This window comes from Hippopotamus amphibius, chromosome X (genome assembly GCF_030028045.1).
Source record: "Hippopotamus amphibius kiboko isolate mHipAmp2 chromosome X, mHipAmp2.hap2, whole genome shotgun sequence".
NCBI classification, from domain to species: domain Eukaryota; kingdom Metazoa; phylum Chordata; class Mammalia; order Artiodactyla; family Hippopotamidae; genus Hippopotamus; species Hippopotamus amphibius.
This window is the reverse complement of record NC_080203.1, coordinates 5,669,151-5,682,994: the sequence shown is the minus strand read 5'-3', so window position 1 is coordinate 5,682,994 and position 13,844 is coordinate 5,669,151. Positions and strand designations below refer to the sequence as shown.

General features: G+C 42.2%; 1 protein-coding gene across 4 annotated transcripts in view; it reads right to left on the bottom strand.

Annotated features, from left to right (window-relative positions):
• Positions 1–13,844, bottom strand: part of CD99L2 (CD99 molecule like 2) — a 103,678-nt gene that overhangs the window by 17,259 nt on the left and 72,575 nt on the right. For 2 of the 4 annotated variants that reach the window (XM_057717504.1, XM_057717501.1), the window contains 3 exons: positions 9,125–9,193; positions 8,918–8,995; positions 6,656–6,721 (listed from right to left, as the gene is read on the bottom strand). The exons of 1 other annotated variant lie outside the window; for it this stretch is intronic. In XM_057717504.1, coding sequence (XP_057573487.1) covers positions 6,656–6,721; positions 8,918–8,995; positions 9,125–9,193 — 213 coding nt within the window. The remainder of the gene's footprint in view (positions 1–6,655; positions 6,722–8,917; positions 8,996–9,124; positions 9,194–13,844) is intronic. One more of the 4 variants, XM_057717502.1, reaches the window with a different exon arrangement.

Genomic DNA, 13,844 nt, shown 5'->3' with positions numbered 1-13,844 from the left:
AGATACAGAGTTAACATCAGCCCAGAAAGTTCTCTCACGTCCCTGTCCAACTAATCCCCGTCCACACCCCAATCCACAGCAACTGGAGATCTAATTTGTAACATTAGAAATTAGTTTTGCAAATATTAGAACTTCAATGACTGGGCTCAAATAGTATGTACTGTTTTTTTTTCACTGGCTTCTTTCACACAGCATAATATTTTTGACATTTATTCATGTTATTCTGTGTATCAGTAATTCATTCCATTGTATGAATATATATCACAATTTGTCTATCCACTCTCCTATTGATAATTAGGTTCTTTACAGTTTCTTTTGTTGCTGTTTTGCTATTATAAATAAGGCTGCTTCGAAAATTCTGTTATAAGCCTTTTTTGCACATAAGCTCTCATTTTTACTAAAAATAAGTGAAACTGCTGGGTTATCATGGAGGTCTATGTTCAGTTTTTTAAGAAACTTTATATTCTCATCAATGATGTACAAGCATTCCGGTTGCTCCATCTATGCATTGACATTTGGTATTTGTCAGTGTTTCTGATTTCAGCGATTCTGGTGGCTGTGCTGTGATAGCTCATCATGGTTTTAGTTTTCATTTCCCCAATAAGGGTTTTGAGCATCTTCATATAACTTCTTTTATGAAGTGTCTCAACACTTTTTTTTTTTAATTGGGCTGTTTGTCTTTTCTTTATTATACAATAGTTTTAAATAGAGGACTGACAAGATCATATTCCTGGTTCTCTCTGGTAACTGCATAGAGGATACACTGGAGCCAGGAGACCAGTTAAGAGATTACGGTAATGACCCAAGGGGAGGTGAAATGGGCCTGGGCTTGACGGGACGCAAAGAGAAAGAATATTCCAGATTCAAAAGATACTAGGGGAGAAGACTTCTAGCATGAGGGGGTGAGGAGGTCAACAAATCCTATTCTCAAAAAGCAACAATAACCCTGGAGAATCAAAGATAGTCATTTCAGGAAAGAGATTTAGTTCCTATGAGAACAACTGGAATCTGAGGCCTCTTCCCCCGGGGTTGCTCTCATTTCTCCCTCCCCCAGGTCTTTCAGCAGCTAGTTTAACTGGGGAGAGGTGGACAGGCTGTGAAAACTAGCAACTGCACTGCAGCTGCCAAATGGGGCCCACATGACTTGGAGCATTGTCAGTAGCCATGACTTGTAGCAATCTCAGTGGCAAGTGAACAGGGAGAGCCAGCAGCTCCTTTAGCTTGAGTAAGCCAACCAGCCAACTAGCCAGGGATTTAACAGAGACGTGAGACAATCATAGTCGGCTTGATACACTCTCCACGCAGCTTTCGTTGCCCCGAAGCTGAAGACATGCCCAGCAGAGACAGTCCGGTATTGGCTGAAGGCCAGCTATAGACCACAATGGAGCAGAACTGAGAGTCCAGAAACAAACTCTTACATTTATGGTCAATTGATTTTCACCAAAAGAGCCAAGACAGTTTAGTAGGGAAAGGATAATCTTGTCAACAAGTGGTGCCAGGACAATTGTTTATATCCATACGCAAAAAATAAAGTTGGACTCATTTCACACCATATACAGATTAACTAAAAGGTGGAACAAAGGCATAAATGTAAAAGCTAAAACTATAAAACGCTTAGGACATAAAAAATCTTCATGAACTTAGTTGTTCTTAAACACCAAAGCATGATCCATAAAAGAAAAAAGTTTGATAAACTGAACTTTATAAAAAAATAAATATTATTATTTGATAAACAATGCTATGAAGAAAAAGAAAAGACAAGCCACAGAGTGGGAAAAAAATATTTTTAAGATCATATACCTGAAAAAGGACTTGTATCCAGGTTACAAATAGAACTAATAAAAGCAAACAACTTTTTAAATGCACAAAAAATCTGAACAGGCTTCAAAGGACATTACAAACTAAGAATATAAAAAGATGCTCAACGTCAGTTCCCATTAGGGAAATACAATGAAAAAACAATTAGATACCCCTACACAAGTATTAGAATGCCTAAAATTTAAACAAACAAAGAAAACCCACAAAAAACCCTGACACAACCCTCTTACACTGTTGGTGAGGATGTAAATTCATGCAGCCATTATGGAAAAAAGTATGGAGGTTCCTCAGAAAACTAAAAATAGAACTACCATATGATCCAGCAATCCTACTCCTGGGCATATATCTGGACAAAACTACAATTCCAAAACATACATGTACCCCAATGTTCACTGCAGCACTGTATACACCAGCCAAGATACGGAAGCAAGCTAAATGTCCATCAACAGATGAATGGATAAAGAAGATGTGGCACATATATACAATGGAATATTACTCAGCCATAAAAAAAGAATGAAATCATGCCATTTGCAGCAACATGGATGGACCTAGAGATGATCATACTATACAAAGTAAGTCAGAAAGAGAAAGACAAATGCCATGATATCACTTATATGTGGAATCTAACATATGACACAAATGAACATACCTATGAAACAGAAATAGATTCACAGACACAGAGACCACACTTGTGCTTGCCAAGAGGGAGGGGAGTCAGGGAGGGAAGGATTTGGGAGGTTGGGATTAGCAGATGCAAACTATTGTATACAGAATGGGTAAACAACAAGGTCCTACTGTATAGCATGGGGAACTATATTCCATACCCTGAGATAAACCATATATATATATATAACTGAGTCATTTTGCTGTACAGCAGAAAGTAACACAACATTGTAAATCAAATATATGTCAATAAAATTTTTGAAAAACCCTGACAATATCAACTGCTGATGAGAATGTGGAGCAACTGGAACTGTCACTCATTGCTCATGGGAAAGAACTGGGTTGGCCAAAACGTTCGTTCATGTTTTCCTGTAAGACGGCAGGGTTTCCTGAACGAACTTTTTGGCCAACCTAATATAATGGTACAGCCACTTTAGAAGACAGCTGGGAAGTTTATTGCAAAACTACACATAGATTAAGCACATGACCCAGCAATTATACACCTAGGTATTTACCTATGTGGATTGAAAACTTATGTCTGCACAAAAACTTGTACCTAAATATTTATAGCAGCTTTATTTATAATCACCAAAAACTAAATGCAATCAAGATGTCCTTCAAGAGGTGAATGCACAAACTGTGGTACATGTAGACAATGGAATATCATTATAAAGAAATGAGTTATCAAGCCATTAAAAAACATATAGGAACCTTCAACGCAAACAGCTAAGTGAAAAGTCAGCCTGGAAAGGCTACATACTGTATGATTCCAACTATATGACATTCTGGCAAAGGCGAAGCTATGGGGATGATAAACAGATTAATGGCTGCACTAAGAGAGAATGGATCAGTGTTGAGGAAACAGAGTGGCTGAGTACCAAAGAGGTGTACGCGAAAAAGTTTTATGGTGATAGAACTGTTCTGTATAGTACCTGGGTGGTGGACACATGATGCTACATGTGTGTAAAAACCCATGCAAATGTATATCAGAAGGAATGACCTTTAATGTATGCAAGCACAAGAACAAAGCAAAACGCGAACCAGGTTGGTTGGGGATCCCAGGATGGGATGTAGACTGCGACAAATGAACCCACTTGCATTATACATGGATGCTATAACTGCCCTGAATGGAGGGGTAATAAAGGAGCTACACAAGTAACTTAAAAAAAAAAAACACAACCAGTCTTTTGACTGAAACTATAAGGTAAAGACAAAGGAAGGAAAACACACACTGGACTGAAGTTGGTAATGTTGCTTCTCATAGCGGGTATGGGTTAACAATTACAATGGCGCTATACACGTATAATACCAGAATTCAGGGGCTTCCGTGCTGGTACACTGCTTAAGAATCCGCCTGTCAAGGCAGGGGACATGGGTTCAATCCCTGGTCCGAGAAGATCCCACATGGCGTGGAGCAACTAAGCCCATGCGCCACAACTACTGAGCCTGTGTCCCACAACTACTGAAGCCTGCGTGCCTAGAGCCTGTGCACTGCAACAAAGAGTAGCCCCTGCTCGCCATAACTAGAGAAAGCCTGTGTGCAGCAGTGAAGACCCAACGCAGCCAAAAATTAATTAATTAATTAATTATTTAAAAATACCAAAAGTGAGCAAGTAAGCAAAGTTGATGGATGGTAGATTTCTCATTGTCAGAACAGAAGTTAAAGATCAGCAGGAATACTAAAATATGTCTCCAACTGTAATCTAGGCTTAAGTATGAACTCATGTTTAGGTTAATATAGATGCTGATGAACAGATACAGAAATAATTATAGATACATATGTACACACGGTTTATTAATAAAATACATCCACATACTTCCCATTTCCTAGTTCTGCCCACTTAAAGGGTTTAGAAGTAGCAACATCCCAGTAATGAATACATTCAACACCCAGATCTTGGTTTCTAATACCCTTCCCTTTCAGTGGGGAAGAGAATGACATACTGAGTTGGATGCCCAAGGAAAGAGACCCAGCAGGCAACAGTGTTTAGGAATAAGAAGTGAATGAGATCAAGAAAGTGGGAGAGCACCAGGAAGGGCCCAGGAGGAAAGAATGTGAAGGAGGACGCGATCACCATGGGACAGAGAGCTGTGACCACCAAGAAGTCACTAGGGGCCAAAGAGCAGCTCTGGGGGACTGGGAGTAGAGGCTTACATACACTAAGGTGTAGACCACAGAGGGGACAATGACGAGATGAAACTCATCGGCCTCCAACTTCTCAGTCAGTGAAAATGCTTGCGAGCGGAGGCGGCTGCTGGGACCTGTTGACAAGAGACTTGTCTCTGTTACCTACAGAAAAAATATGGGGCACCTACAGGGCCATTTCTTGCAAAAAAATAGATAACAGATAAGATACTACTTCAGAAATACACTCCAAAACTATACTTGAGTCTATGTGCCTAAAACCCAGGAAAATGCATTAATTAGGGGTGCTATTATGTTGAAGATCATCATTTATTTAAATGCGATGTTTTATCTTCATACGTGGCATTAGCATGTTTGCATAGAGGAGAATGTCTGAGAATTTCATCGTGTGCTTATCAAAACCTACGTTTCCGTTTCACACTTGTATTTTCTGCAGGGACTCTCTATTTTCTTTTACTATCTATGTCTGCCTGACGCCTATAATGACAGAGGAGATAACTTACGCTAACAATTGATTATTCTTTACAAGAGAAGTTCAAATATGAGCCTAATTAAAGAACTTCCTAACACTCCTTCCTTGCTAAAAGGAATGTACTTTTAATAAGGAACCCCCCCGACATGTCACTCAGACTTTCATTCGCTCTCTTCTCACCATCTGGAAATACCATTTGTCACCTGGGAGTAACTGGCTAATTTGCTGGGTTTGCCCTTTAAATGTTCCATGTTCTCCTGACACCTGTGAGTTTCATTTAGAGGTTTTCAGAGCTTTTTACTCAAACTGACACTGTTTGGAAAGGTGTTTTGAAGGACAGATTTGACTACAGTATGCTTTCATCAGAGGACGACAGTGATCCCATACGAAAGGCACACAGGTCCTGCAAAAAAGGAGCACATGCTGGTACCACAGCCTAGGCTGTGGGGAGTGAAGCAGGCTGACACCGGATACACTCATGATATGTCACACTCAGAACTTGTTGTTACACTCATAACCACAAGTCACAGCCACAACAGGGAATCACCACAAAATGCTATACCCACAACAGGTGACCACCACAACAGTTACAATCAGAAAAACTTACCACCATACCTCCAAGTTATAATCACAACATACCTTCAGAACAGGTTACAACCACAAGTAACAATCACACATTACAACCCTAGCTTCTCTTCCTACCTCAAGTCTGGCTAACAGTGTCTCCATATTAGGATCAGATCTTGACAACATATTCAGATAAAAGGTTTAAATGTTTGGGTGACTTGAGGGGGAACTAAAACTATCTGGCCTTGAGGGAGGGTATCACTAGGAAGGGCTGACACATCTGATAAAATGTCACTGACCCACGAGTGCATGTGTGCGTGTGTGCACGCCCCCACACCCTCCCACACACAAGTGCACGCAAAATCTGATGAAATCTGAGTACGGTGTGTATGTGACTTAATAACAATATTGTACCAGTGTCAGCTTCCTGGTTTTGACAATGTTAACTATAGTTTTGTTAAGATATCAGGGGAAGCTGGGTGAAGGGTACACGGGAATTCTCCCGAACAGTTTATTTTTACAACTTCTTGTGAGCCAAACTGTTTCAAAATAAAACGATATTTGAAAAGACATCTGACTTGCTATGGAGATCTTAAGAAAAATTCTTGTCGTGATGAGTTTCACTCCTCGCATTGCAAGAGGGACTGGCTCCCCAGGTTGGGAAGCCTGTTCCCAACCAGTCCCCTGACCTTCAGTTACTGTAATTCGTGCTACCTTGGCTTCTGCTAGTGTGGACACGTTAACCCACGCAGCACCTTGGCTTAAGGAACATCAGGGGAAATGTATGGCTTTTCCAAATCGGTTCCTAAATCCTCCCCTTGAGCTGCACAGTCTGTATCATTCCAAGTCAACCCCACATTGCAAGCAGGGATGTCTAGGAACTACCTTTGATTTCCCAGAGTCTGAGTAAGAACGGCTCCATCAACCTGGTTGCTGTGTAATCTTGTCTTTAACGAGCATAAGGCGTTTGGACGAATCAATGCTCCTACCTTTACCCTTGTCAGGTTTGTATCCACCACCCCCTACTATGTCTTCGAGATCCTTGTCTGAAAAACCTGGAGGAAACAAAACAGACATCTCAATGCCCAAAAACATTTCTCAGCGACAAGAAATTTGTTACTTCATGTTGTCCAACATTCCCAGAAAGTGACTGCCACTTAAGAGGATCCTTGATGAACGTGGTAGGCAAAACTCTAAAGGGGCCCCCAAGATTCCATCCCACCAGTGTACACACCCCAGCATCCCATGACTGAGTGCGAGTGGGACCATGCATAAGATGGCAGATAAAATTAAGTTACCACCTCAGTTTGACTTTGCATTAATCAAAAGGGAGATTCTCCTGGGTGGGCGTGAACTTAATCAAGTGAGCCCTTTAAAACACAGTTGAGGCCCTCCTGAGCTCAAACACTAGAAGCAATAGACTTAGCCTTCCTCTCCCCCTCCTGCCTCTTCTCTTCCCTACTCGCCCTCCTCCCCCCCTCCCTCCTCCCCCCACCTCCCTTCTGTCCCCTTCCACCTCCTCTCTATTTCTCTCCTGGTGGTCTTAAAGAAGCAAGCATCCATTCATTCTAGAACTTCAAGGAAATGGTTCTCTGCCAACAAGCACATGAGCCTGGAAGACAACCCAGCCTCAGCTGAGACCCCAGACCTGGAAAACACTGTGACTGCAGGTGTATGAGGTCCTGAAGAGAAAACTCAGCTTAGCTATTCATGTACTCCTCATCAAAGGAAATGGTTTGTGATACTTTGTTATGTGGCAATAGAAAGCTAATACAAGGAAACCGAAAAATTATTTTTATTATAGCTCACCCATTGAGTGCACGTCTTAATATTCTGTGTTATGAAATGGGAATCATGCTTAAAGCATTTCTGTTCCACTCCAAAGTCCTATATTTGATTCAAAAAAGCACTGTGTGTGTGGCTGTTTCAATTCTGCTTTGTATTAGCTGCTTTCTGTAACTGAAAGACCACTTTTACTAGACAGAAAGGCTGATGGGCTAACTATGGTTATGATGGCTTGACTATTTGAAAATGAATGAATAGGGGCTGTCACTTTAAAGAAAACCACTGGCAGTACTTGTTGCCGGTGATAATATTTCAAACAAAAAAGAGAATTTTGAAAAATCTGTATCTACCACTGTGAGCTTATCAGCTTTCCAATACTTAAAGACTTTCTAATGGCATGGGTGGTGATATTAACAAATGTGAATCTGGGGCACTGCGTAATGAAATATGGCATTATTTGGACGTTCAAAAGACCTAAGAACATCCACATTTTCCAAATAACCAATGTACAATGCACAAAACCACGGATGGGTAAAAGTTCCATGAAAAAGTACAAGAGAGTCCCTGTGGAGTTTAACGAAATCAAGTACGGAAAATTCGTTGATATGGTTTCACATTCTACACTGCACTTAACCTACAAGAAACAACCAGTGGTCAAGTTTGGGTGTCTCACCACAGAAAAATGATGTGAATCGACGATCTGAAAAGTCTATTACAATATTCTTCCCCTTTCCAACGGCATATTTACTAGAAGGCCAGGTCTCCTTCATCTACATCAGCCATAACAACATATCACAACTTGAGTCCAGAAGGAGATGTGAGAGTCTGGCTCTTCTTATTTTTTTTTTTTAACTTTTTTTGGCCCTACTGCAGCATGCAGGATTGTCGTTCCCTGACCAGGAAGTGGGAGTCTTAACCACTGGACCGCCAGGGAAGTTCCCTAGCTCTCCAACTAAGACAGACATTTTAGAAATTTGCAAACATGTACAATGATGCCATTTTTCTCACTAAATTGTCTTTTTATCGTGCCATAAAATCTGCTATTTATGTTCACATGTGTTTATTGTTCTTCACTTTATTTTATTTTCATCCATAATGAATTTTTGAAAATTTATTGGAAAACGGTGATACACAAAAGTCAAACAATAAACAGTTCCTTACAAGCTGGTTTGAAAACTATGTTCAATATATTGTTCTTCATTTTAAATTAACTTTTTTCCAGTTTTAGGTTCAAAGATGATAAATATCGACAGACGTGACCCACATGTCAAGAGAGATCCTCAATAATCTGAGGAGTCCTGAGACCAGCACGTTTGAGAAGCGCTGCTGTGGGGTTCTCCTGGGCCTTGAAGTGCACCCAGCTCTGCCAGGCCAGGAGGGGCTCTGTGGGCTGTTGTAACTCCTGAGCTCCACCCGGCCCACGGAGCTACAGTGCTGGCCCATGCCTTCCACCAGCCGGGACTCACCTCCTCCTCCTCCCGCACTCGGCTTCCCCTGGCCAGGATCTGGATCATCCAAAGCATCAGCCAAGTCAAAATCTTTTTCTTCGTGGGGCCCCAAAACATAAAAGAGAAAGTCAGTTGGTTACATTGCAGGTACCTCATTTGGACACCGCCCCACAGAGAGCGCCACGGGGTCCTTCGTTAGTGCCCTCCTCAGAACAGCCCTGTTACCTGCAGGCTTTGCTGGAGCTCTGGTCACTGCCGGTCTCCTGGTGGTGGTGGTGATGTGGTCCCATCTCTCTAAAAGGGGGAAGGGGGACAGAAAGGGGAGCACATGCAGTAACAACACACAGCAGACACTGCACGGCTCAGGGAAGTCAGCGCATGAGTAGAGCACACCTGTCCTGGTCCTTGAGGCCCCTCTAAGGCCTCTGAAGAATCACTTTGAGGATGACAAAGAGATATAAGAAGGTTCAGATGAGACAAGTTCTGCTCACTTTTCTTCAGAGGATGGGTGATGAGGTGGCCACCATCCCACATTTGACCTGTTGGTGAGTGGAGCTGGTGTACACACCATGTATAATCCCAGCCTCCTGAATGTGGGAGGGACCATGACCAGGTTATGACATATGGCAGACGTGAAGGGACTTTGCAGGTACAATTAAGATGCCCATTCCATATAAATGAATTACTCAAAAGGGAGAATACTGTGGGTGATTTGGACATAATCAAGTGAACCCTTGAAAAGAGGGCTTTAGGCCTTTCCTGAGCCAACATTAGAGGCAGCTGACTCTCAGTCTTTTGCTGACCTTGAAGAAGCAAGTGGCCACGAGCTCTATAGCTGCACGGAAAGGAATTCTGCCAACAGTCCCAACCTGTGAATATGTCACCCTAAGTGGGAAAAGGGACTTGGCATATGTGAGTAAGCTAAGGACCCTGAGATGGAGAGACTGTTCTGGATCATCGAGGCAGGCCCAGTATAATCACAGGAATGCTAGTAAGGGAGTGAGACCAGCAGGAGAGTCAAGGAAGGAGATGTGATGATGGAAGCAGGGGTGAGAGTGAGAGAGAAATCTGAAGCTGCTACTCTGTTGGCTTTGAAGATGGAGGAGGTATCCAACAAGCTGAAACTGCAGGCTACCTCTAGAAGCAGGATAAGGTGAGGAAACAGGATTCGCCCTAGAGCTTCCAAAAGAAAGACAGCCCTGCCGGTACCTTCACTGTACCCCGGTGAAACCCAAATCATACTTCTGACCTCTAGACTATAAGATAATAAATTTGTGCTGTTTTAAGCCAGCACATTGTTATAATTTACTGCAAAAGCAATAGGAAACTACAGATTTTGGGACTAGGAATGGGGCCCTGCTGTGATAAATACCTAAAACTGTGGAAGCAACTTTGGAATCTAGTAATAGACAAAGGCTGGAAGGATTCTGAGGGGCATGACTGAAAAAGCCAGGTTACCCTGAAGAGACTTAGTAGAAATATGGATATTAACAACTAGTAACAGCGAGTGAGGATTCAGAAAGCGGTCAGGAACACAGGAGAGCAAACCTGTATCACACTAGGAACACCAAAATCATCACGAACACACTGTGGACAGAAAGACGGATGTTAAAGGCTTTGCCAGTGAGGTCTCAGATGCAACTGAGGAAAATGCTATTGGATGCTGGAGGAAAGCAGATCCTTGCCATGTAGTGGCAGAAAACTTGGCTGAACTGTGCTTCCTGTAGTTATGTGGAAAGCAGAACTTCTACACAATTGGATATCTTAGCTGAGGAGATTTTCAAGTAAAGTGTTAGGGGTATGGCCAATTTTCTTCTTTCCACCCACAGTAAAAAGCAAGAGGAAAGAAAAAGATTGAAGGAAGGACCCTAAAGCAAAAAGGAACCAGGACTTGGTGATTTGGAAAATTTTCAACCTATCCTAATCGCCAAAAAATGCTAAAATTAGGAGACTCACAGTCAAGAGAGCCTGCTCTGCAGAGAAAGTCAACCGTGTGGCTGGAAAACATTATACGAGTACCTTGGAAGGGTCAAAAGGTCAGATTAAATGTATGATTATTCATGGATCCCCTCAGGCATCTCAGCAGAAGCCAGAAGTATAGATAGCATTATCCAAGAAAGATCTGTGGAGGAGCCTCTTGCCAGTGGTGTGATCACTACTACATACATGGCAAACCCACAAAGTTCTCGAGAAATTTATAACAGCAGGAACACTGCCAGCTTTGAATGAAAAGGGACAGAAAGAGAAGAAAAATGTATGAAGGCTGTTAGACTCATTCAAGTTCTACAGGCATAAAACAGGCTGATATAACTACTCAGCTGCAAACAGGTGCTATTTTTCGTGAAAAAGGGATGATGACTCTGAGGACAGAGCCACAAGCTCAGAACATGGAGCTGTGAACCACAGTGGATCATCGCCAGGCCTAGAACCTAAGGGACTTGGATTTTGGAATTTCTTGAGACTAGTGAAATCTTTTTTTTTTTTCTTTTTTTTTCCGCTTAAAGCTTGAAATCTATTTGCCTTATGTTTTCTCACTTTTGTAAATGGAATACCTATAACTGTTACTTTATGTCCGTCTGCTGTATTTTGGGGAGCAGACAACTTGTTTCTTGACTTTCATAGGTTTATAAATGAAGTGTTTATAACCAAAGCTTCACCCATGCCTGACATATAATTTAGATGATGAGATTTGGGACGTTTCTGCTTATGAAATTAAGATGAGATTTTGGAATTTTAGTTGATGATGTAATAGGATGAAACTTTTAAAGAAGCTGGAATGGGGGAGACGGATCAAGATGGAGGAGTAGGAGGACGTGCGCTCACTCCCTCTTGCAAGAACACCGGAATTACAACTAACTGCTGAACAATCATCGACAGAAAGACACTGGAACTCACCAAAAAAGACACCCCACATCCAGAGACAAAGGAGAAGCCGCAGTGAGACAGTAGGAGGGGCACAATCGCGTTAAAATCAAATCCCATAAATGCTGGCTGGGTGACTCACAAGCTGGAGAACAGTTATACCGCAGAAGTCCACCCACGAAAGTGAGGGTTCTGAGCTCCACGTCAGGCTTCCCAACCTGGGAGTCCAGCAACAGGAGGAGGAATGCCCAGAGAATCAGACTTTGAAAGCCAGCGGGATATGACTGCAGGACCTCCACAGGACTGGGGGAAACAGAGACTCCACTCTTGGAGGGCACACAAAAAAGTGTGCTCACCAGGACCCAGGGGGAAGGAGCAGTGACCCCATAGGAGACTGAACCAGACCTAACTGCTGGTGTTGGAGGGGTGCCTGCAGAGGTGGGGGGCAGCTGTGGCTCACCGAGGAGACAGGGGCACTGGGGGCAGGGGTTCTGGGAAGTGCTCATTGGCATAAGCCCTCCCAGAGTCTGCCATTAGCCCCACCAAAGAGCCTGTAAGCTCCAATGCTAGGTAGCCTCAAGCCAAACATCAAACACAGTGGGAACACAGCCCCACCCATTGGCAGACAAGCAGATTAAAGTTTTACTGAGCTCCGCCCACCCAGCACTACCCACCATCAGTCCCTCCCACCAGGAAGCACCCAGGAGCCTCCTAGATAGCTTCCTCCATAAGAGGGCAGACAACAGAATCAAGCAGTATCAGCAGTATTTTATTCTGTGGAACTGAAAACCACAGCCACAGAAAGACAGAGAAAATGAAAAAGCAGAGGACTTTGAACCGGATGAAGGGACAAGCTAAAACCCCAGAAAAACAACTAAATGAAGAGGAGATAGGCACCCTTCCAGAAAAAGAATTCAGAATAATGATGGTGAAGATGATTAAGGACTTTGAAAAAAGACTGGATGCAAAGATCAAAAAGTTTACCAAAGACCTAGAAGAATTAAAGAACAAACAAACAGAGATATGCAACACAATAACTGAAATGAAAAATACACTAGAATGAACCAATAGCAAATTAACTGAGGCAGAAGGGTGAGTAAGTGACCCGGAAGACAGAATGGTGATAATCACTGATGCAGAAAAGAATAAAGAGAAAAGAACTGAAGACAGCCTAAGAGGCCTCTGGGACAATGTTAAATGCACCAACATTCGCATTATAAGGGTCCCAGAAGGAGACGAGAGAGAGAAAGGACCCAAGAAGATATTGCAAGAGATTACAGTTGAAAACTTCCCTAACATGGGAAAGGAAATAGCTACCCAAGTCCAGGAAGCACAGAGAGTCCCAGGCAGGAGAAACCCAAGGAGAAACATGCCAAGACATATAGTAGTCAAGTTGACAAAAATTAAAGACAGAGAAAAGTTATTAAAAGCAACAAGGGAAAAACGACAAATAACATACAAGGGAACTCCCATAAGGTTAACAGCTGCTTTCTCAGCAGAAACTTTGCAAGCCAGAAGGGAGTAGCATAATATATTTAAAGCGATGAAAGGGAAGAACCTACAACCAAGAATATTCTACCCAGCAAGGATCTCATTCAGATTCGAAGGAGAAATCAAAAGCTTTACAGACAAGCAACAGCTAAGAGAATTCAGCACCACCAAACCAGCCCTACAACAAATGCTAAAGGAACGTCTCTAAGCGGGAAACATAAGAGAAGAAGAGGACCTACCAAAACATAAACAAAACAATTAAGAAAATGGTAATAGGAACATACATTTCAATAATTACCTTGAATGTAAATGGACTAAATGCCCCAACCAAAAGACACAGACTGGCTGAATGGATACAAAAACAAGACCCATATATACACTGTCTACAAGAGACCCACTTCAGACCTAGGGACACATACAGACGGAAAGTGAGGGGATGGAAAAAGATATTCCATGCAAATGGAAATCAAAAGAAAGCTGGAGTAGTGATAGTCATATCAGATAAAATAGACTTTAAAATAAAAAATGTTACAAGAGACAAGAAAGGACACTACATAATGATCAAGGGATCAATCCAAGAAGAAGAGATAAC